At 38.9% G+C, this 24630-nt stretch overlaps 1 protein-coding gene across 2 annotated transcripts in view; it reads right to left on the minus strand.

Annotated features, from left to right (window-relative positions):
• Positions 1–19499: 19499 nt before the first annotated feature.
• Positions 19500–24630, minus strand: part of LOC115192914 (plakophilin-3) — a 55365-nt gene continuing 50234 nt past the window's right edge. For both annotated transcript variants that reach the window (XM_029751863.1, XM_029751864.1), the window contains 2 exons: positions 23476–23563; positions 19500–19712 (listed from right to left, as the gene is read on the minus strand). In XM_029751863.1, the coding sequence (XP_029607723.1) occupies positions 19671–19712; positions 23476–23563 (130 nt within the window). In that variant the 3' untranslated portion in view covers positions 19500–19670. The remainder of the gene's footprint in view (positions 19713–23475; positions 23564–24630) is intronic.

A 24630-nucleotide genomic window follows, 5' to 3' on the forward strand; every position in this document is an offset into this window, starting at 1 on the left:
GCTCTAACCAATAGTGCAAAAAAAGGTATTAGGTGAACAATAGGAAGGTAAAGAAATAAAACAACAGTAAAAAGACAGGCTATAGAGAGAGAGGCTATAAAAGTAGCGAGGCTATAAAAGTCGCGAGGCTACATGCAGACACCGGTTAGTCAGGCTGATTGAGGTAAACACTGGGCTGAAAATCCCCATAGACCCCACCAACCAGGGATTCTGTAATTGTGTCATGATAGAATGTCCACACTGTGAAGGTGGTCGTGATGCGTTTAGGAGTGTTTACACTTCTTCCAGACTGCTGGAGTGTTCCAGGGGAGATCTTGCGATATACAGTGCCTTTGGGTAGTATTCAAACCCCTTGTGTTTTTCCACATTTTGTTACATTACAGCCTTATTCTAAAATTGATTAAAATGTTTTGTCCCCTCATTAATCTACACACAATACCCCATAATGACAAAGCAAAAACTGTTTTTTAGAAATTTTTGCACATTTATAAAAAATAAACTACGTAAATATCACATTTACATAAGTATTCAGACCCTTTACTCAGTACTTTGTTGAAGCACCTTTGCCAGTGACTATAGCCACGAGTCTTCTTGGGTATGACTCTACAAGCTTGGCACACCTGTAATTGGTTGAGTTTCTCCCATTCTTCTCTGCAGATCCTCTCAAGCTCTGCCAGGTTGGATGGGGAGTTTTGCTGCATAGCTATTTTTAGGTCTCTCCAGAGATGTTAGATTGGGTTCAAATCCATGCTCTGGCTGGGCCACTGAAGGACATTCAGAGACTTGTCCCTAAGCCACTCCTGCGTTGTCTTGGCTGTGTGCTTAGGGTCGTTGTCCTGTTGGAATGTGAACCTTTTTTCCCAGTCTGAGGTCCTGAGCGCTCTGGATCAGGTTTTTGTCAAGTATCTTTCTGTACTTTGCTCTTTTCATCTTTGCCTTGATCCTAACTAGTCTCCCAGTCTCTGCCACTGAAAAACATCCCCACAGCATGATGCTGCCACCACCATGCTTCGCCGTAGTGATGGTGCCAGGTTTCCTCCAGATGTGACGCTTGGTATTCAGCCCAAAGAGTTCAATATTGTAATCTTGTTTCTCATAGTCTCAGAGTCCTTTAGGTGCCTTTTGGCAAACTCCAAGCGGGCGGTCATGGACCTTTTACTGAAGAGTGGCTTTTGCCTGGCCACTCTACCATAAAGGCCTGATTGGTGGAGTGCTGCAGAGATGGTTCTCCTTCTGGAAGGTTCTCCCATCTCAACAGAGGAACTCTGGAGCTCTGTCAGAGTGACCATCGGGTTCTTGGTCACCTCCCTGACCATTGCCCTTTTCCCTCGATTGCTCAGTTTGGCCGGATGGCTTCTTCCATTTAAAAATTATGGAGGGCACTGTGTTCTTGGGGACCTTCAATGCTGCAGACAGTTTTTGGTACCCTTCCCCAGATCTGTGCCTCGACACAATCCTGTCTTGGAGCTCTACAGACAATTCCTTTGACCTCATGGCTTGGTTTTTGCTCTGACATGCACTGTCAACTGTGGGACCTTTTATAGACCGTCGTGCCTTTCCAAATCATGTCCAATCAATTGAATTTACCACAGGTGGACTCCAGTCAAGTCGTAGAAACATCTCAAGGATGATCAATGGAAACAGGAAGCACCTGAGCTCAATTTCGAGTCTCATATCAAAGGGGCTGAATACTTATCTAAATAAGGTTTTTCTGTTTATTTATTTATTTTTATACATTTTCTTCTAGCCCACAAACTTAGACTTGGTTATTCAAATAAGCAAAGTCCTAAGGATTCCTTCCTTGCGTCTCAGCTCATATCAGAGACAAGACAGGAGAGTGAAACGTACATAAAAAGGGAGAGTAGCCCATTATTGTCAGGTGACTTGCTGTGTATAAATAATATTTATTTCCTTTCTCCACCAAAAATAAACAGAGTGATAGGAAAACATAACTATACAATTAGACTGTCAGTTAGGCCTAAAGTGTCATTGGGCTGTTAATTCATAATGTGACATAAATTGTCATATTTATGGAAAGTACATTTTAATTGCATTAGCCAATCTTTATCTGCCATTTTCTCAATATGACATGTTCCCAGGGCGCCAATTCAATTTTCTCAGTCTTCAAAGGACGTACAGTCACATTATTCCACACACAGGTTCTTAGGTCTTACAGTCGGACTAATACAGAGGCTTTTTTTGATATCTTGTGTCGTTTCGATTTAAGTGTAATCTTATCTGTAAATATATGCAAAATGACAATATTTTGATAAACTGTTCTGTTAAAGTATGACCATTGAGTGTCATCACAATAAAATAAAACAAACATTCTACCTTGAAGCAATGTGCTGTAAAAACTGATTCTCGTAATATGAAAATTAGCGCATATTTAAGGAGGGTTTGCCTCATTTGCATATTTTAATTTAAAAATAAATACAACTTGTAATACGGAAAATAGATATTATGTTTTCAGGTGGTAAAGTTTCAGTCTGATGAAACTTTACCAGTGTTGCGCCAGAATAGTCTCTAGCAAAATTATACATTTTTATTAAAAGGTCTATGCATTCAGAATGATAGTTTAGCCTACAGTGATCTGCACAGGCTGTTGATGACAAATAAGAGACTAAAGTGTTTGGTTACTCAGCGATCAGAGGTTTAACTAGTTGCCCCAGGGCATGTTTCACTATGAGAGGTTTAACTAGTTTCCCCAGGGCAGGTTTCACTGCAGACTAGTCATTACCAAAAGTGAATATGTTGACAAACTGGTCATTGAAGAGAGGGAAAGAGAGAAAGAGACATCTCTTTGAGCTCTGGGTGTGTTTGTACTGTATTTGTCCTGCTGTGTTTACCATTCAAATCAAACTTTATTAGTCACATGCACCGAATACAACAGGTGTAGAACCTTACAGTGAAATGCTTACTTACAAGCCCTTAACCAACAGTACAGTTTATAGAAAAAAATAAGTGTATGTAACAAATAATTAAAGAGCAGCAGTAAAATAACAATTGCGAGTACCGGTACAGAGTCAATGTGTGGGGGCACCGGTTAGTCGAGGTAATTGAGGTAATATGTACATGTAGGTAGAGTTAGTGACTATGCATAGATAATAAACAGAGAGTATAGATTTATACTGATACTAAATGGATCTGTTGTTGCCCTTTATGGCAGGATATGCAGGACCAGTTAATGTTAACACTTTTAACAGGCTAGAAAACAATAAAATGTTATAGGCCTGTTATAGACCAACTCTTATGCTTTTATCGGTTCAACTTTTAGAATTGTTCAAAACAGGCAGTAGAAAGACAAATCTTTCAGTAGAAAGACAAGGAACTTACGGACCAAAATGTTCTGGTTTTCCCAGCCGTATGCCAATAGCTAAATGGTTGACCACAGAAATTGCGCCCCCCCCCCCCATTTTTTAAAATAAAAAACACTTTTTCTTTAAAGAAACTCTTGAAAATTGTAATAGTAGAATGCACAGGGTGCAATTTCTAAATTGGGTAGTGCATCATCAGTTTTCCTCTTGTCTTGTCATGTCATTGTAGACCTTAGACTCTTAGAGAGCTATTTATTTATTTTACCCCTTTTTTCTCCCCAATTTTATGGTATCCAATTGGTAGTAGTTACAGTCTTGTCTCATCACTGCAACTCCTGTACGGACTCGAACCCAGAATCTCTGGTGGCACAGCTAGCACTGCAATGTAGTGCCTTAGACCACTACGCCACCCGGGAGGCCCCAGAGAGCTATTTATAACTTATCAGAAATGTCCAGATCAATTAGCCCATGTCAGCTAATGTTTTTTAGCTAGGTTTTTTTTTGCCCATAGATTTTGTTGTAATGTTTGAGCCAATGGTTTTTATGATCTAAGCAATTTAAGACATCATCTAGAACAGGGATGGGCAACTTTGATCGGTGTGAGGGCCACAAAAAGTCTGATCTCATCAGCGGTCATGTACCCACATAGTCAGAGCTGGCCCTAGCCTTTTGGGGGCCCTAAGCAACAATTTGTTTCCCCCACCTTGCGAGTAAAACGTTTTAGAGGCCCCCTCTTGAGAGTGGAGAGAAAAATGTCTTGCAAATCTACACATTTTGCAATGGGGCAGAGAGAAAATGTTGCAGTTTTAAAGGAAGTGTGTTGCAAATCTACACATTTTGCCATGGGGCAGAGAGAAGATTTAGCAATTCTTACTACAATTCTACACATTTTGCCATAGGATGGAGAGAAATGTTTGAAGTTTTTAATATGATATCTGAGTGAAAGTGACTAAGAAAATCTAAGGATGTACACTGAGAGTCGGGAAGCAAGTTTAGGAAGTGAAGACATTTAATAAATACACGAACACAACAAGAAACACCAACAGCGCACCGACATGACCGGTCGCCTCCACTGAGGCGCAGAAACCTGACGAACCGGTTGAGGAGTGAGAGCCTGATGATCCGGCTGAGACCTCCCTGGTGCAGGTGTAGATCTTACCGTGAAATGCTTACAAGCCTTTAACCAACAATGCAGAGTTTTTAAAAAGTAAGTAAGAAAAATGTGCTAAATAAACGAAAGGAAAAATAGTAACACAATAAAATAACAATAACGAGACTATATACAGGGGGTACCGGTACCAAGTCAATGTTCAGGGGTACAGGTTAGTTGAGGTAATTGAGGTAATATGTACATGTATGAAGGGGTAAAGTGACTATGCATAAATAATAAACAGAGGTTACTAGCAGTGTATATGAAGAGCGTGAAGGAATGTGAATGTATATACAGTTGAAGTCGGAAGGTTACATACACTTAGGTTGGAGTCATTAAAACTCATTTTTCAACCACTCCACAAATTTCTTGTTAACAAACTATAGTTTTGGCAAGTCGGTTAGGACATCTACTTTGTGCATGACACAAGTCATTTTTCCAACAATTGTTTACAGACAGATTATTTCACTTATAATTCACTGTATCACAATTCCAGTGGGTCAGAGGTTTACATACACTAAGTTGACTGTGCCTTTAAACAGCTTAGAAAATTCCAGAAAAGGATGTCATGGCTTTAGAAGCTTCTGATAGGCTAATTGATATCATTTGAGTCAATTGGAGGTGTACCTGTATTTCAAGGCCTACCTTCAAACTCAGTGCCTCTTTGCTTGACATCATGGGAATATCAAAAGAAATCAGTCAAGACTTCAGAAAAAAATATTGTAGACCTCCACAGGTCTGGTTCATCCTTGGGAGCAATTTCCAAACGCCTGAAGGTACCACGTTCATCTGTACAAACAATAGTACACAAGTATAAACACCATGGGACCACGCAGCCGTCATACCGCTCAGGAAGGAGACGCGTTCTGTCTCCTATAGATGAATGTACTTTGGTGTGAAAAGTGCAAATCAATCCCAGAACAACGGCAAAGGACCTTGTAAAGATGCTGGAGGAAACAGGTACAAAAGTATCTATATCCACAGTAAAACGAGTCCTATATCGACATAACCTGAAAGGCCGCTCAGCAAGGAAGAAGCCGCTGCTCCAAAATCACCATAAAAAGCCAGACTACGGTTTGCAACTGCACATGGGGACAAACATCGTACTTTTTGGAGAAATGTCCTCTGGTCTAATGAAACAAAAATATAACTGTTTTGCCATAATGACCATCGTTATGTTTGGAGGAAAAAGGAGGAGCCTTGCAAGCCGAAGAACACCATCCCAACCGTGAAGCACGGGGGTGGCAGCATCATGTTGTGGGGGTGATTTGCTGCAGGAGGGACTGTTGCACTTCAAAAAATAGATGGCATCATGAGACAGGAAAATTATGAGTATATATTGAAGCATCATCTCAAGACATCTGTCAGGAAGTTAAAGCTTGGTCACAAATGGGTCTTCCAAATGGACAATGACCTCAAGCATACTTCCAAAGTTGTGGCAAAGTGGCTTAAGGACAATAAAGTCAAGGTATTGGAGTGGCCATCACAAAGCCCTGACCTCAATCCTATAGAACATTTGTGGGCAGAACTGAAAAAGCATGTGCGAGTATGGAGGCCTACAAACTTGACTCAGTTACACCAGCTCTGTCAGGCGGAATGGGCCAATATTCCCCCAACGTATTGTGGGAAGCTTGTGGAAGGCTACCCAAAACGTTTGACCTAAGTTAAACAATTTAAAGGCAATGCTACCAAATACTAATTGAGTGTATGTAAACTTCTGACCCACTGGGAATGTGATGAAAGAAATAAAAGCTGAAATAAATAATTCTCTCTACTATTATTCTGACATTTCACATTCTTAAAATAAAGTGTTGATCCTGACTGACCGAAGACAGGGAATTTTTACTAGGATTAAATGTCAGGAATTGTGAAAAACTGAGTTTAAATGTATTTGGCTAAAGTGTATGTAAACTTCCGACTTCACCTGTAGGTGTGGGTCGTCAATATGCCTGGGTGTGTGTGTGTGTGTGTGTGTGTGTGTGTGTGTGTGTGTGTGTGTGTGTGTGTGTGTGTGTGTGTGTGTGTGTGTATGTGTGTATGTGTGTGTGTGTGTGTGTGTGTGTGTGTGTTTGTGTGTGTGTGTGTGTGTGTGTGTGTGTGTGTTGGAGTGTCAGTGTAGTATGTGTGAGTGTGTGGTTAGAGTCCAGTGAGTTTACAATGAGCCTGTGCAAGAGAGTCAGTGCAAAACAATCACAATAAAATAAAAGGGGATCAATGCAAACAAGTGTAGCTGCTGAAACTCTCCTGTCCATGTCTAAAAACAGACTGGTGCACATTATTAACAATAGAATGAGAAGTTAGAAAAGTTCTTCGCTGAGAGATTCTAAAACTTTGGAAAGGCAAGATAACTTGGACGTTCAATCAATCAATCAAATGTTTTGATAGAGCCCTTTTTATACAGAAACCCCCAGAGAGCAAGCAATGCAGATGTAAAGACACGGTGTCTAGGGAAAAATTCCCTAGAAAAGCAGGAACCTAGGAAGAAACCTAGAGAGGAAGCAGGCTCTGAGGGGTGGCCTGTCCTCTTCTGGCTGTGCTCGGTGGAGATAAGAGTACAGATAAGAGTGTTCTTCAAGATACAGTACATTGGACGGTAGTTATATAAGTCAAAAGGATCTCTGTAGGGGGAGGACATGTGCCACTTTCCCGGACTTAGAGATAACACCTGTCAAGTGAAAAAAATCTAGGTTAATGATTCTGCAATAAGTGGGGCAGAGAGCTGCAGTAATAAGGGATCAGGAGAATCAGGCCCTGTGGATTTTTTAACATGATTTTTAGCAAGGCACTTAGTACATCATATAGATATAAAATGGTTGAAATTAAAATAGAGAATGTGTATCTGGGAGTGCATTGTTCCCTACAGTCTGTTTGGAGGTGAATAAAGCCCTCCCTCTACTGGTATAACCAGAGATAGACATCTATTTCTCAAATGTTAGAAGGACTGCCAGTCAGAGGTAGTATCAGTCAATCTTAGCCCAAGCTACATTTATTTTCTGTAATTTTCCAGTGTTTGATCTATCCTTTACTCTTAGTTTTTTATATGGAGCATGATTATCTGCAACAGTGTTAAATAGAGAAGTAAAACAAGGTTAGAGCCTGATCCGAGTCAGCGATAGAGGACACACCCTCCAAGTCACACAACCCCGCAGATCAGACATGAAATGTTGCTCGTTCAAATTCCTAAAATGTTTCTTTGTAATAATGTGTGGGCGGGATTTAGGTAGTTTAGCATTTCTTATGCAGGAAATGAGACAAGGTTCACTGAGCACAATAGCAAAGATTCCAGTGGCAGTTTACTTAGATTTTTAAGCGTGTTTGAAGTTGGGGCGTATTGGTTTAGTTATAGTTAGATTTAGTTCATTACAAATATCTTTCAGCCTATCTGAAACTGGCATCAACAAATGCAGATTAAAATCACCCAATATTAATAATTCAGATTTAGCATAGTAAATCAGATTTAATAATTCAGATTTAGCATAGTAACTCAGATTTAATACTTCAGATTTAGCATAGTAAAGTAGATTTAATAATTCAGATTTAGCATAGTAACTAAGATTTAATAATTCAGATTTAGCATAGTAAAGTAGATTTAATAATTCAGATTTAGCATAGTAACTAAGATTTAATAATTCAGATTTAGCATAGTAAAGTAGATTTAATACTTTCAGATTTAGCATAGTAAAGTAGATTTAATAATTCAGATTTAGCATAGTAACTCAGATTTAATACTTCAGATTTAGCATAGTAAAGTAGATTTAATAATTCAGATTTAGCATAATAACTCAGATTTAATACTTCAGATTTAGCATAGTAAAGTAGATTTAATAATTCACATTTAGCATAATAACTCAGATGTAATACTTCAGATTTAGCATAGTAAAGTAGATTTAATAATTCAGATTTAGCATAGTAACTCAGATTTAATAATTCAGATTTAGAGCACAAGGTAGAGCTGAGGGAGGGCGATACATTTCCACTAATGACAGATCTAAAACCATTATAACCAGTCAGATACACATCCGAATTCGGCATAGACTTCTTTAACCAAAATTCCATAATAATCAGAATGTCCACGTTGGTTTGAGAAGACAGAGTTACAATAAAATACATTTTCTAAATCAAGCATTTACATCAATCAGCTCAAAGTCGCAGCTGCAGGATTTCAGATCAGACGGAGTTTCTAAAATAACCATGCTATGTTCAGTAGATAATCCTCTGTTTCAAGATACCATAGGGTTGGCTTGAATTGGTATAGATACAACATTTCCCAGGACTGTTCCTTAAGCCCTATGCCTCAAATGAGGACATGACTTAAAACAAGAGTCAATGAGGGTTACCTGTTGCGGGCCAGGACTGAAATCCCGGTACTAATTCCTTAGTTACTATGTAGACTATGTAGTAGTTACTATGTAGACTATGTAGTAGTTACTATGTAGACTATGTAGTAGTTACTATGTAGACTACGTAGTAGTTACTATGTAGACTACATAGTAGTTACTATGTAGACTACGTAGTAGTTACTATGTAGACTATGCAGTAGTTACTATGTAGACTATGCAGTAGTTACTATGTAGACTATGTAGGAGTTACTATGTAGACTATGTAGGAGTTACTATGTAGACTATGTAGGAGTTACTATGTAGACTATGTAGTAGTTACTATGTAGACTATGTAGTAGTTACTATGTAGACTATGTAGCAGTTACTATGTAGACTATGTAGCAGTTACTATGTAGACTACTTAGCAGTTAATATGTAGACTACTTAGCAGTTACTATGTAGACTACGTAGTAGTTACTATGTAGTAGTTACTATGTAGTAGTTACTATGTAGACTACGTCGTAGTTACTATGTAGTAGTTACTATGTAGACTATGTAGCAGTTACTATGTAGACAATGTAGTAGTTACTATGTAGACTATGTAGCAGTTACTATGTAGACTATGTAGCAGTTACTATGTAGACTATGTAGCAGTTACTATGTAGACTATGTAGCAGTTACTATGTAGACTATGTAGCAGTTACTATGTAGACTATGTAGCAGTTACTATGTAGACTACGTAGCAGTTACTATGTAGACTACGTAGCAGTTACTATGTAGTAGTTACTATGTAGACTATGTAGTAGTTACTATGTAGACTATGTAGCAGTTACTATGTAGACTACATAGCAGTTACTATGTAGACTACGTAGTAGTTACTATGTAGTAGTTACTATGTAGACTATGTAGTAGTTACTATGTAGACTATGTAGCAGTTACTATGTAGACTGCGTCATAGTTACTATGCAGTAGTTACTATGTAGACTATGTATCAGTTACTATGTAGACTACGTAGTAGTTACTATGTAGACTATGTAGCAGTTACTATGTAGACTATGTAGCAGTTACTATGTAGACTATGTAGCAGTTACTATGTAGACTATGTAGCAGTTACTATGTAGACTATGTAGCAGTTACTGTGTAGTAGTTACTATGTAGACTATGTAGTAGTTACTATGTAGACTATGTAGCAGTTACTATGTAGACTACGTCGTAGTTACTATGCAGTAGTTACTATGTAGACTATGTAGCAGTTACTATGTAGACTACGTAGTAGTTACTATGTAGACTATGTAGTAGTTACTATGTAGACTATGTAGTAGTTACTATGTAGACTATGTAGCAGTTACTATGTAGACTATGTAGCAGTTACTGTGTAGTAGTTACTATGTAGACTATGTAGTAGTTACTATGTAGACTATGTAGCAGTTACTATGAAGCAGTTACTATGTGGTAGTTACTATGTAGTAGTTACTATGTAGGCTATATAGTAGTTACTATGTAGGCTATATAGTAGTTACTATGTAGGCTATATAGTAGTTAGTATGTAGTAGTTAGTATGTAGTAGTTAGTATGTAGTAGTGACTATGTAGTAGTTAGTATATAGTAGTTAGTATATAGTAGTTAAGATGTAGTAGTTAGTATGTAGTAGTTAGTATATAGTAGTTAGTATATAGTAGTTAGTATGTAGTAGTACTGTAGTATGAAGTAGTTAACATGTAATAGTTAGTATATAGTAGTACTGTAATATGTAGTAGTACTGTAATATGTAGTAGTTAGTATATAGTAGAACTGTAGTATGTAGTAGTTAGTGTACAGTAGTATTTAGTAGTTAGTATACAGTAGTACTGTAGTATGTAGTAGTTAGTGTATAGTAGAACTGTAGTATGTGGTAGTACTGTAGTATATAGTAGAACTGTGGTATGTAGTTGTTAGTATATAGTAGAACTGTAGTAGTACTGTAGTATATAGTATAACTGTAGTATGTAGTAGTTAGTATATAGTAGAACTGTAGTATGTAGTAGTTAGTATATAGAAGTACTGTAGTATATAGTAGAACTGTAGTATGTAGTAGTTAGCATGTAATAGTTAGCATATAGTAGTTAGTATGGAGTAGTTAGTTTATATTAGTAGTTAGTATATAGTAGTTAGTACATAGTAGTTAGTATGTAGTAGTACTGTAGTATGTAGTAGTTAACATGTAAAAGTTAGTATGTAGTAGTATTGTAATATGTAGTAAAACTGTAGTATGTAGTAGTTAGTATATAGTAGAACTGTAGTATGTAATAATTAGTATATAGTAGAACTGTAGTATGTAGTTGTACTGTAGTATATAGTAGAACTGTAGTATGTAGTAGTTAGTATATAGTAGAACTGTAGTAGGTAGTAATTATTATGTAGTAGAACTGTGGTTTGTAGTAGTTAGTATGTCGTAGAACTGTAGTATATAGTAGAACTGAAGTATGTAGCAGTACTGTAGTATATATTTGAACTGTAATATGTAGTAGTTAGTATATAGTAGAACTGTAGTATGTAGTAGTACTGTAGTATGTAGTAGGTAGTAGTACTGTAGTATGTAGTAATTAGTATATAATAGTAAGTATATAACAGTTAGTGTGTAGTAGTACTGTAGTATTTACTATTATTTAGTAGTTAGTATGTAGTAGTTAGTATATAGAAGTTAGTATATACTACCCCATGTCTAACCCTTACTACCCAGACCCTCTTCCAGGATGATAGGGACCCCATGCTCACCCTAAACCCAGACTACCTGGACTGTTGCCCTGACCTAGACCCTGCAGGAGACATGGGGATGCCTGGCATTTTGTCCTTGGACCTAAAGCGTATTGGATTGGGATAGATAGTGTAATGTAGTGGACAACAAAAGTGAATAGTTTGTATTCATTCACAGTGTCCACATGAATGATATAGGTAAGTACTTGTCTAGCTAGAATAATCAGCTGTGACAGCGTGGTTGGTAAGATTGAGGGTTCACTTGGACTTTAACCTTCTCCCTTCCTCTCTTCTGTGGTCCAGGGCTGCCTCTCCCTGTCACCAAGGCCTTGACGTCCAGAGCTGTTGTGCTACCTATCTTCCCCTCTACCCCTGCACCCCATGACTGAGCCAAACACCGCCAGATATAGATGTCTCGGACCTGGGATTATGCAACTATGGAGCTCGAAATGACTTCTACTGACTGGCCACAGAGGACATCATCTGAAGAATATGAAGAAGCCCTACTCTTCAGAAGGAAGCACTTTAATTCATCATGTTGTTTTGTGTTTAGTCTATGAAATGCAGTTATATTCTCTCACCAACAGTATCTGTTACTTCATAGTGTATATTTCCACATTTTAGGAAGTGTTACATTTGTAAAATATGAGTAATCTTGTTCTTTGGATAATTTAAGATTTTTATCACAGATTTATTCAATTTATACATATTTTACATTTTTCATTTGCATATTATTTATCGATTTACTTTTCTATCTAAAGTTTGATTGAAATTATTATTTCAGGTAAAAACATTGAAGACAGTATTGTCCGATCTGACATCAGCCAAGGCGCAAACAAGACCACAGTCACCTGCTTATTCCCCCCCGTCCCCCCCCCCGGCAACTACAAGTGTGGCAATTGTACTCAATGCCAGTACACTTAAACGTATGAAGAGTTTCTCACGCCCCCAGATAAGGTTGAAACATTAAAAAAGTACCATCCGTTGTAATTCTCGCAATGTGATCTATGTGATTCGTTGGCCGTGTGGCTTATTTTACCCAGGAGAAACTTCAAGGGGGTTACGCAGTAGAATGTGTGAGCACCGTAGTGCCTTTCAACTGCTGACTCCACCAGCCCAGTCGACCTGTTTTGTTTTGGAATAGAACAAGTCAGTAAAACCAAACGCGGTGGCTATGTTGACAAACACCGAAAAGTCCAGAGAGACGTTCTGGATCCATTCCTTAGATACTTTAGTCCCCAGAGGTCTTAAAACTTCATCAGGATCGGTGTCCCGTCCACGGGATGGTTGCGCGAACATAGACTAATGCGATTAACATGAAGTGGTAAGTAACAAGAAAATTTCCCAGGACATAGACATATCTGATATTGGCAGAAAGCTTAAATTCTTGTTAATCTAACTGCACTCTCCAATTTACAGTAGCTATTACAGTGAAAGAATACGATGCTATTGTTTGAGGAGAGTGCACAGTTTTGAACTTGAAAAGTTATTAATAAACCAATTAGGCACATTTGGGCAGTCTTGATACAACCTTTTGAACAGAAATGCAATGGTTCATTGGATCAGTCTAAAACGTATTTTCTTCTAGTGGCCAAAATCTAAATTGCCACTGGGCTGGAATAATAGATTATGGCGTTTCTCTTGGATTTCAAAGTGGATGGTACAAAAAAATACAAAAGAACGGTTGTTTTTTCTTTGTATTATCTTTTACCAGATCTAATGTGTTATATTCTCCTACATTCCTTTCACATTTCCACAAACTTCAAAACTTTCAAATGGTACCAAGAATAGGCATATCCTTGTTTTAGGTCCTGAGCTACAGGCAGTTAGATTTGGGTCATTTTAGGCGAAAATTTTTAAAAAAGGGGCGGATCCTTAAGAGGTTTTAATCTAGAGAAGAGATGCTTTTGTGAAGGGCCCCATCCCTTTGTTTGTTCAGTGACAACACCCCCCCACCCCACCCCTATTTGCACTTCTTGTTTACACATGGAGGGAGCTTACTAGGCCGTCATTGTAAATAAGAATTTGTTCTTAAAACTGAAGTGCCTAGATAAAGTTTTCACAAGCTCACTAACTGTTGTTAGACCTCTTTGCCTAAGCTTTTAATGTTTTTTTTGTTGTTATCCCTAGTTTTGCTTAGCCCTGTTATATATATCAAAACCCAACATATTCAACATGTATTATATACTGTAGTAGTAGTTGTATATCAATTCCACGTACTGCAGTTGAAAAAAGCTTGTCCAGTTGTCCAATTGTTGTTTATTGGATTCACTCCTGTATTTCAACACCAGGTGGAGATATTGATCACAGCACACCGAGTACCAACCTGTATAGGCTACCACACTGTCTCTCATTAGCACCGCCAGCTGAAGAGAGTTTTGTCCTTAATTGTCTTCCCCATGCCCTATATAAACTTGTCCATTCTCTTTGCGATTATATATTTTAAAAAAGCCCATTGAAGGACCGAAACGTCAATCTTTTAAAGTTGTCTAATAAAACAACGTATTTTTATAGGTGAGCGAGGGTTGCGCCCTTTTTCTTGTCCAATTATCATTTAAATTAAATGTTTTGAAGGACCTTGTGTATACAACTGCACATGCTATTATATGCCATATCTAAGATCACTATACAGTACTGTATGTGTATAGTACTGTATGTGAAAAAGATGGTTGAAGATTATGAGAAATTCACTTAGTGTATTCTGTGATTTATGGTTTAAATTCGATGTGTAAATACTTTCAATATGATTTCATATTCGTGTTAAAAGAAATCGATTGAAATATTAAAGCCAAAAGCTAATCCCTCCTGTATGGGGTATTTATTTACTGGTGTTTACATTACATACAACATATTCTCCAGCCCACTTTATATTTTTCTACCCATAATTCTCTGATTTTCTTTCTCCAGAAACAACTTTTCTCTCACCAGCAGAGGGCAGGTGAACTGCAGACCTGAATCGATAACCCTCCCCCCCCCCCAAAAAAACTTTCTTATCATAATTATCATCTCAATGTCCTCTCCTCTCCTAGTGTTCTATAATGATCCTTAAAAAGGAAGGAAGGAGGGCGGGCCAGATACACGTTTCTGCATAGGAAGGTAGGTTGGGCCTTTATTGGTGGGTGGAGGAAGTGATAGGAGGAGTGATATTAGGGTTGTGGTAATGTAGGTAGTGCCAGATATAAGGAGGTAGGGTACAAGGGAGAGGGTGTAAGGAGGTAGGGTACAGGGGAGAAGGTGTGGTTGGGCCAGATATAAGGGTTAGTCCAGTAGGTTGGGCCAGATATAAGGGTTAGTCCATTAGGTTGGTTCAGATATAAGGGTTAGTCCAGTAGGTTGGTTCAGATATAAGGGTTAGTCCAGTAGGTTGGTTCAGATATAAGGGTTAGTCCAGTAGGTTGGACCAGATATAAGGGTTAGTCCAGTAGGTTGGGCCAGATATAAGGGTTAGTCCATTAGTTTGGGCCAGATATAAGGGTTAGTCCAGTAGGTTGGGCCATATATAAGGGTTAGTCCAGTAGGTTGGGCCAGATATAAGGGTTAGTCCAGTAGGTTGGGCCATATATAAGGGTTAGTCCAGTAGGTTGGGCCAGATATAAAGTTTAGTCCAGTAGGTTGGGCCATATATAAGCGTTAGTCCAGTAGGTTGGCCAGATATAAGGGTTGGCAGTAGGTTGGGCCATATATAAGGGTTGGCAGTAGGTTGGGCCAGATATAAGGGTTAGTCCAGTATGCTTGGGCCATATATAAGGGTTGGCAGTAGGTTGGGCCATATATAAGGGTTAGTCCAGTAGGTTGGGCCAGATATAAGGGTTGGCAGTAGGTTGGGCCATATATAAGGGTTGGCAGTAGGTTGGTTCAGATATAAGGGTTAGTCCAGTAGGTTGGTTCAGATATAAGGGTAAGTCCAGTAGGTTGGGCCATATATTAGGGTCTCAATGTCCTCTTCTCTCCTAGCATTCTATAACCTACTAGACTAACCCTTATATCTGGCCCTACCTACTGGACTAACCCTTATATCTGGCCCAACCTACTGAACTAACCCTTATATCTGAACCAACCTACTGGACTAACCTTTATATCTGTCCTAACCTACTGGACTAACCTTTATATCTATAATATTCCGTCCTCTCTGAGAACCAGCTAGTATGCAGACAAGGACAGGGCTGAGAACTCACAGGTAGTGTTTTAAAGCATCAAAGCAAAGCATCCTTCACTCATGCTGCCAAACATACCCTCGTAAAACTGACCATCCTACCAATCCTCGACTTCGGCGATGTCATTTACAAAATAGCCTCCAATACCCTACTCAACAAGCTGGATGCAGTCTATCACAGTGCCATCCGTTTTGTCACCAAAGCCCCATGTACAACCCACCACTGCGACCTGTATGCTCTCGTTGGCTGGCCTTCACTTCATAATCGTCGCCAAACACATTGGCTCCAGGTCATCTACAAGACCCTGCTAGGTAAAGTCCCCCCTTATCTCCGCTCACTGGTCACCATAGCAGCACCCACCTGTAGCACGCGCTCCAGCAGGTATATCTCTCTGGTCACCCCTAAAGCCAACTCCTCCTTTGGTCGTCTCTCCTTCCAGTTCTCAGCTGCCAATGACTGGAACGAACTACAAAAATCTCTAAAACTGGAAACACTTATCTCCCTCACTAGCTTTAAGCACCAGCTGTCAGAGCAGCTCACAGATCTCTGCACCTGTACATAGCCCATCTTTAATTGAGCCCAAACTACTACCTCTTCCCCTACTGTATTTATTTATTTTATTTATTTTGCTCCTTTGCACCATATTATTTATATTTTAACTTTTAACTTTCTTCAAACTACAAATCTACCATTCCAGTGTTTTTCTTGCCATACTTTATTTACTTTGCCACCATGGCATTTTTTTTGCCTTTACCTCCATTATCTCACATCATTTGCTCACATTGTATATAGTCTTATTTTTTTCTACTGCATCATTGATTGTATGTTGTTTTACTCCATGTGTAACTCTGTGTTTTTGTATGTTGTCGAACTGCTTTGCTTTATCTTAGCCAGGTCGCAATTGTAAATGAGAACTTGTTCTCAACTTGCCTACCTGGTTAAATAAAGGTGAAATAAATAAAAAGCAACAGTCCTACTCAGTCGCAGTTCACACTGAATAAATTGAACTCAACCATTGAAAACAGATTTTGCCAACAGATTTTTCTTGTGGAGTTTTCATTCAATAGGGTTTTCAGTACATGTATCTAAAGCCATCCGTTTAAAAAACGATAAACCTATAATTCAAAATTTTTCGACAGTCTATATATATCAAGAGAACGGGTTCAGAAAAAGGATCAATGAAAGAAAAACACGTTTATTGGTGGATTTACTCTGATCTTGTATATTATTTAGGGGTTAGGAAAGTATTTATGAATAATAAAAACAGGTTTGCAATCCCTTTACCCACAAAATATCTGATTCATCCTGAAAGTTGCCCTATTCAATTGTTAAAACCATGTTATATTGAAAGGTGAGGAAAGTGTGCGATAGGAGTCGAACAGTAGTCTATATAGTAGTCTATACATTAACCAGTGGCGTCCGGTGACGTTTAAGGTGGAGTACTACTATTTTTTTTAATGAGCGTGGCCTTATTTCTATTACAGCACGTTGGATGACTGTCATTCATATTCCATTCACCCAGTTCAATGTAACATCCGATAGGTTTAGTCTACTACATTATACTCTAATTTTCCCTGTACTCATCATGAGGTTGCTACAACTTAGACTAGGAATGAAAGTTTACAACATAGCTGCACAGGCCGAGAGACATATTAGTAATCAAGGAGGCAGACAGTGACACATTCAACACCGCCTTGCACACTCTCGCCTGCAACTAGCTGATCTAGGGTGTAATCATTAGTTCAACAGTTGCAAACAAGACTTTCTATTGGACAAATTCAGGTATGTTTATCCCCGTTTCGTTCCATTTGCTTCCGTTTAAGAAATGTTTTTCAACTGAATCAGCGGAATGAATACACCCCTGATCACACGTAAACACAGTTCACTTTCATAGTGTACAGTCAGCAAGCAGTTTAGCAGTTACACCGACAGGCCCCTGTGGCAATAAATGAATAAAACCAAAAGCTTACCTTGACTTGGATGAGTTCCAGTGTTGGATAGCCAGCTAGGCAACATAGCATCCCTCTCTGTTTGAGCCAGGTGTTTGAGTAGGCTAAACTAGCTAGCTAGATTCGCTAACAAAAAAAATATTAAATGTAACTAGCTCTCACTCTCTCTTGCTTCGCCTTCATTTAAAAAAAATGAATTTGTTCAAAACTGTTCATCTATTGTCTTTCTCTGTCTTTGAGTCAACTATCACCACATGTTATGCACTGCAGTGCTAGCTAGCTGTAGCTTATGCTTTCAGGACTAGAATCGTTCTTTTATCCTTTGATTGGGTGGACAACATGTCAGTTCATCCTGCAAGAGCTCTGATAGGTTGAAGGACGTCCTCCGGAAGTTGTCATAATTACTGTGTAAGTCTATGGAAGGGGGTGAGAACCATGAGCCTCCTAGGTTTTGTATTGAAGTCAATGTCCCCAGAGGAGGACTGAAGCTAGCTGTCCTCCAGCTACACCATGGTGCTACCCTACAGAGTGCCGCTGAGGCCTTCATTGCAAAACAGTGTGTTTTAATCAATTATTTGGTGACATGAATATATTTAGAATAGTTTTATCTAAAAAGGCTACTTTTTTTTGTTTCGCAAAAAAACAAACATCTGCAATTCACTGATGAGGATGGTCCTACTCTGAGGAGCCTCCACTGAAATCTACCCTAATAATCCTCACTAATCATAGCTACAGAAGCCTCTAGTTTGGGTCTCCACATTTCATATCTGCAAGTTATAATACCAGCATTTCATAAACTTCACTGTAGAAAAGGTGATATGTTGATATGCTTCAGTTTGCTGCCATGTGACTGGTTTCACATTTGTCTCCAGGGATCAGAAGGTAAAATAGATCTAAAACAATTGTCTTTTATATTTACAATCCACTTATCCAAACAGCTTATTCATTTACCTCTTATCAATAGCTCTTATCCATAGCTTTTATTAATAGCTCTTATCCATAGCTCTTATTAATAGCTCTTATCAATAGCTCTTATCCATCGGCCCCATAGTGCAGTTATTTAGGAAGCAAGTTGATTTGTAGATCAGTCAGTCTGTCAGAATTGATGCTCTCAAAACACGGCCACTTTCAGTCTTCTGCATGGAGCACAAATGCTGCTTCATCCTGTTTTGAAAGAGCAGAAGTTTTTCCTGATCACATGACCTGACCAGGAAAAAGCTAAGGCCTAGAGATTTTCATAATGCATTTAATGCATGTCCAATGTATTGTTTGTTCAATAAAACGTCCTGACCCTGGTTGACGTGAAACCTTAAAAGAACATCTATTTTCTATTCTCATACTCAATAACAAAACTCCTTCATTGACGTCAGCTTTATTAGTTACAAATGATGCAGATGTATTCGACCTGCAGTTAACAGTTAAAAAGCACATTGTAAAAATAGTTGATTATTTTTTCATATCGTAAATGGAGATAAGAACGGTCTCATAGTCTAATGATGGACACAAAGCAGTTATTTGTCCACCATATAGAACATACAGCATTCCAACATATAGCATTGAATAACTATCATATTAAATTCAACATATTGCATTGAATATATATATATATATATATATATATATATATAGAATTTAACATATAGCATTGAATACATATATTAAATTCAACATATAGCATTGAATATATATATATAGAATTTAACATATAGCATTGAATACATATATTAAATTCAACATATAGCATTGAATACATATATTACATTCAACATATAGCATTGAATACATACGGTATTCAAGCGCATAAGGAAAAGGGGGTCCGTTGTCATCATAGTCCACCATTAAGGTCATCCCTAAACAGGTTCCGTCTTTGTTGTCACTTGCACTGTAGTATAGTTCATCCAACAACCATGTGTGCGTAAGAAGGAAGTAGCCCAAGGAGCAATGTTTTCAGTTGTACAGACCAGTCTTTGACCACTGAAGTGTTCAGATACCGTTTCCAGCCGCTTGGTAGAAGGAGAGCGAGAGAGGCATTTTATCTGTTCCTTTTTTTAGATGGTCATGTCTGCAAAGTCTGGTCGTGTGAACCCTTTCTGTAAAACACAAACATGAGAGACATTTTGTCAGGGCATATATCAAAGTATGTATTAAACTGTTAGCTTTGTCCCAGATCTGTTAGTCCAGAATGACAATGACAACTGTGTATACCCCTTGAATTAATAACAAATGTAATTTTTGTCAACTATGTAAAACATTAACTCTGTCAGAGTGCTGAAAGATCTGATATAATTTTAATGTTTTCATTTTCCATATTTGACAAATGTTTGTATTGAACTTTAATTTTTAGAGGCAAAAATGTGAGGTCTGTGTTGAGTATTTGTTGTTAACTCAATCACTGACTAACCGTCCTCAGAGGAAAACAAAGACCTAAAAACTCTCTTTTGGTATTTGTTTCATTAGTCCATTGTTGCAAAACGCAGCAAAATGTATTATACAGTATGGGGACGATTTCTGTATTTTGAAAGTTACATATCTTGAAAACTTGATTGCTGACAAACAAAACATTTTGGGACTATGCCAACAAAGGACTAATAAAACAAATACCAAATTATAGTTTTTGGGTGGACTTTTCCTTTAAGATCGATTATTTTGTCAATAATCAGAAAAAATATTTTTTTGTCACTGTTTTACAACATCAAACAATGGAAGTATATTCTGTGCTAGGCCTAAGGGATAATGTTTGCTTTATAAATGTTGTTTTGTGTTCTAAATCTAGAAAAACATGCCAAAATGTTTTTAATAGCGCTATAAAACATTCTATTACATATTTGAATAATCTCATGTTAGAATTAAACAATCAAGGCCTTTAAACACTTGTTGGTGTCTGACAGTGTTGACATACACTACCGGACAAACGTTTTAGAACACCTACTCATTCAAGGGTTTTTCTTTATTTTTACTATTTTCTGCATTGTAGAATAATAGTGAAGACATCAAAACAATGAAATAACACATATGGAATAATGTAGTAATCAAAAAAGGGTTAAATAAATCAAAATATATTTTAGATTTCAGATTCTTCAAATTGCCACCCTTTGCCTTGATGACAGCTTTGCACACTCTTGGCATTCTCTCAACCAGCTTCATGAGGTAGTCAGCTGGAATGCATTTCAATTAACAGGTGTGCCTTGTTAAAAGTGAATTTGTGGAATTTCTTTCCTTCTTAATGCATTTTGAGCCAATCAGTTGTGTTGTGACAAGGTAGGGTTGGTATACAGAAGATAGGGCTATTTGGTAAAAGACAAAGTCCATATTATCGCAAGAACAGCTCAAATAAAGAAAGAGAAATGACTGATTATTGATTATCTGGGACCAGGCTAACATCCTGCTCTGGGACCAGGCTAACATCCTGCTCTGGGACCAGGTTAACATACTGTGTGTGTGAACATTGAACCTCAGAAAAGGAGAGTAACTGTGTCAAGCAAAAAATGCATTGCATATGACCTTTGAGCTTGACACACACAGCCTGTACAGTAACTCATGTTGCTGTCTAATGTCCAAAAGGTGTAACATCCTACCAGAGATGTTCTAACAGAACTCAGTCCCAAGGAATTTATTACAGGTGACAGTTGAACTTGTATTTGGACAATGTGGAACATGTTTGGAATTGTTTCTTTTATGACAACTGTTCAAATAGTTCTACTGAAACAAACATTCCGTGGAGAAGAAGCATGCAGGTACTGTAGAGGGAGGTAGATATTTTGGGTGTGTTGGGACTTGTTCACCAGGAAATCACTTTAGATAGAGAGAGCTGCACCCTTTAGGTAGGGCTAACCACAATCTAAAACAGCAATCATTCCAGCAAGCCTCTCCCTAAGTGTGTGTGTGTGTGTGTGTGTGTGTGTGTACCAATTGGTAGGGCGTGGCGTTTACAAAAGCATATATCGTGGGTTTGATTCCCGCTGGGGCCACCCATACGTAAAATCTACATTTACATTTACGTCATTTAGCAGACGCTCTTATCCAGAGCGACTTACATTTCATACAATTTCATACATTGTTTCATACAACTTCTTTTTTTTTTCCTGTGCTGGCCCCCCGTGGGAATCGAACCCACAACCCTGGTGTTGCAAACACCATGCTCTACCAACTGAGCTACAGGGAAGGCTGTATGTTGCTTCGGATAAAAGAGTCTGCTGAAAGAGTCTGCCCCTGAACAAGGCAGTTAACCCACTGTTCCTAGGCCGTCATTGAAAATAAGACTTTGTCCTTAACTGACTTGCCTAGTTAAATAAAGGTAAAATAAAAATAAATAAAATAAATAAAATGGTAGATATTTCTATATTACTGTGTGTGAGCATACAGATTACATTAAGTAGGAACATAAACAACTAGGTGCAGTGTAATGTGTTGTTTTACAGGGTCAGTCATATTAGTACAGCGCCCCTGGAGCAAATTAGGGTTAAGTGCCTTGCTCAAGGGCACAAGGACACATGTTCACCTGGTGGGGCTCAGGTATTCGAACCTCTCGGTGACTGTCCCGACACTCTAACCGCTAGGTTACCTGCTGCCTAACTGTTTTGTTTGAAACCTCCCTATCCTCAAGGCTGGTTAACGGAATGCAAAACAACGTCACATGCACACACAAACATGTGCTCCTATGCACTCACACACACGCACGCACGCACACAGACGCACACATGCACAATTGCGCACACACAGGAATGAGGGTTGGGTTCTACAGTCATCGATTCACTTTGAGGTGAACGATTAGGTGAGAGTTTCCCAGCTGTATATCTAAGCACTGATAATTTACTTTACAACGTCTGTGTGTGTGTGTGTGTTTGTGTACATGCATGCATGTGAATGACAGATAAAATGCTCTGATTCTCTACCAGACAGGGGGAAACAGTAGACAGCTCTACTGTAGTTGAAAGCTCTGATTCTCTACCAGACAAGGGGAGACAGCAGACAGCTCTACTGTAGTTGAAAGCTCTGATTCTCTACCAGACAAGGGGAGACAGCAGACAGCTCTACTGTAGTTGAAAGCTCTGATTCTCTACCAGACAAGGGGAGACAGCAGACAGCTCTACTGTAGTTGAAAGCTCTGATTCTCTACCAGACAAGGGGAGACAGCAGACAGCTCTACTGTAGTTGAAAGCTCTGATTCTCTACCAGACAAGGGGAGACAGCAGACAGCTCTACTGTAGTTGAAAGCTCTGATTCTCTACCAGACAAGGGGAGACAGCAGACAGCTCTACTGTAGTTGAAAGCTCTGATTCTCTACCAGACAAGGGGAGACAGCAGACAGCTCTACTGTAGTTGAAAGTAGAGCAACAGGAAAAGGAGATGAATTTTACAGGGAAACCCCTCCCTACTCATTATTAACCAATGTCCACAGGAATTTGGGTTCCTCATATTGTATTCACACAGTTATTTTTATAAAGTCTATGATACACACCATCTAGACTTTGAGAGAGTAGTCTACCGCCCTCCTCTCTACCATTCTCCAGTAGTCTATGACCCTCCTCTCTACCGTTCTCCAGTATTCTATGACCCTCCTCTCTACCATTCTCCAGTAGTCTATGACCCTCCTCTCTACCGTTCTCCAGTATTCTATGACCCTCCTCTCTACCATTCTCCAGTAGTCTATGATCCTCCTCTCTACCATTCTCCAGTAGTCTATGATCCTCCTCTCTACCATTCTCCAGTAGTCTATGACCCTCCTCTCTACCGTTCTCCAGTAGTCTATGACCCTCCTCTCTACCATTCTCCAGTAGTCTATGATCCTCCTCTCTACCATTCTCCAGTAGTCTATGATCCTCCTCTCTACCATTCTTTAGGGGTGTTTCTCACCTGTTTGTAGTCCTTGTGCAGCTTCTTGTATTGGAACATGTTGCAGAGGACTGTGGCTGCTGCTTTGGCTGCTTTCAGCTTCCCAGGGCTATAAGAGAGACAACATGAAGACCAGGTTATAAACTAGCAGGGCTATAAGAGACAACATGAAGACCAGGTTATGAACTAGCAGGGCTATAAGAGAGACAACATGAAGACCAGGTTATAAACTAGCAGGGCTATAAGAGAGACAACATGAAGACCAGGTTATGAACTAGCAGGGCTATAAGAGAGACAACATGAAGACCAGGTTATGAACTAGCAGGGCTATAAGAGAGACAACATGAAGACCAGGTTATAAACTAGCAGGGCTATAAGAGAGACAACATGAAGACCAGGTTATGAACTAGCAGGGCTATAAGAGACAACATGAAGACCAGGTTATGAACTAGCAGGGCTATAAGAGAGACAACATGAAGACCAGGTTATGAACTAGCAGGGCTATAAGAGACAACATGAAGACCAGGTTATGAACTAGCAGGGCTATAAGAGAGACAACATGAAGACCAGGTTATGAACTAGCAGGGCTATAAGAGAGACAACATGAAGACCAGGTTATGAACTAGCAGGGCTATAAGAGAGACAACATGAAGACCAGGTTATGAACTAGCAGGGCTATAAGAGAGACAACATGAAGACCAGGTTATGAACTAGCAGGGCTATAAGAGACAACATGAAGACCAGGTTATGAACTAGCAGGGCTATAAGAGAGACAACATGAAGACCAGGTTATAAACTAGCAGGGCTATAAGAGACAACATGAAGACCAGGTTATGAACTAGCAGGGCTATAAGAGACAACATGAAGACCAGGTTATGAACTAGCAGGGCTATAAGAGACAACATGAAGACCAGGTTATAAACTAGCAGGGCTATAAGAGACAACATGAAGACCAGGTTATGAACTTGCAGGGCTATAAGAGACAACATGAAGACCAGGATATGAACTAGCAGGGCTATAAGAGAGACAACATGAAGACCAGGTTATGAACTAGCAGGGCTATAAGAGAGACAACATGAAGACCAGGTTATGAACTAGCAGGGCTATAAGACAGACAACATGAAGACCAGGTTATGAACTAGCAGGGCTATAAGAGAGACAACATGAAGACCAGGT

This window comes from Salmo trutta, chromosome 4, assembly GCF_901001165.1.
Source record: "Salmo trutta chromosome 4, fSalTru1.1, whole genome shotgun sequence".
NCBI lineage: Eukaryota > Metazoa > Chordata > Actinopteri > Salmoniformes > Salmonidae > Salmo > Salmo trutta.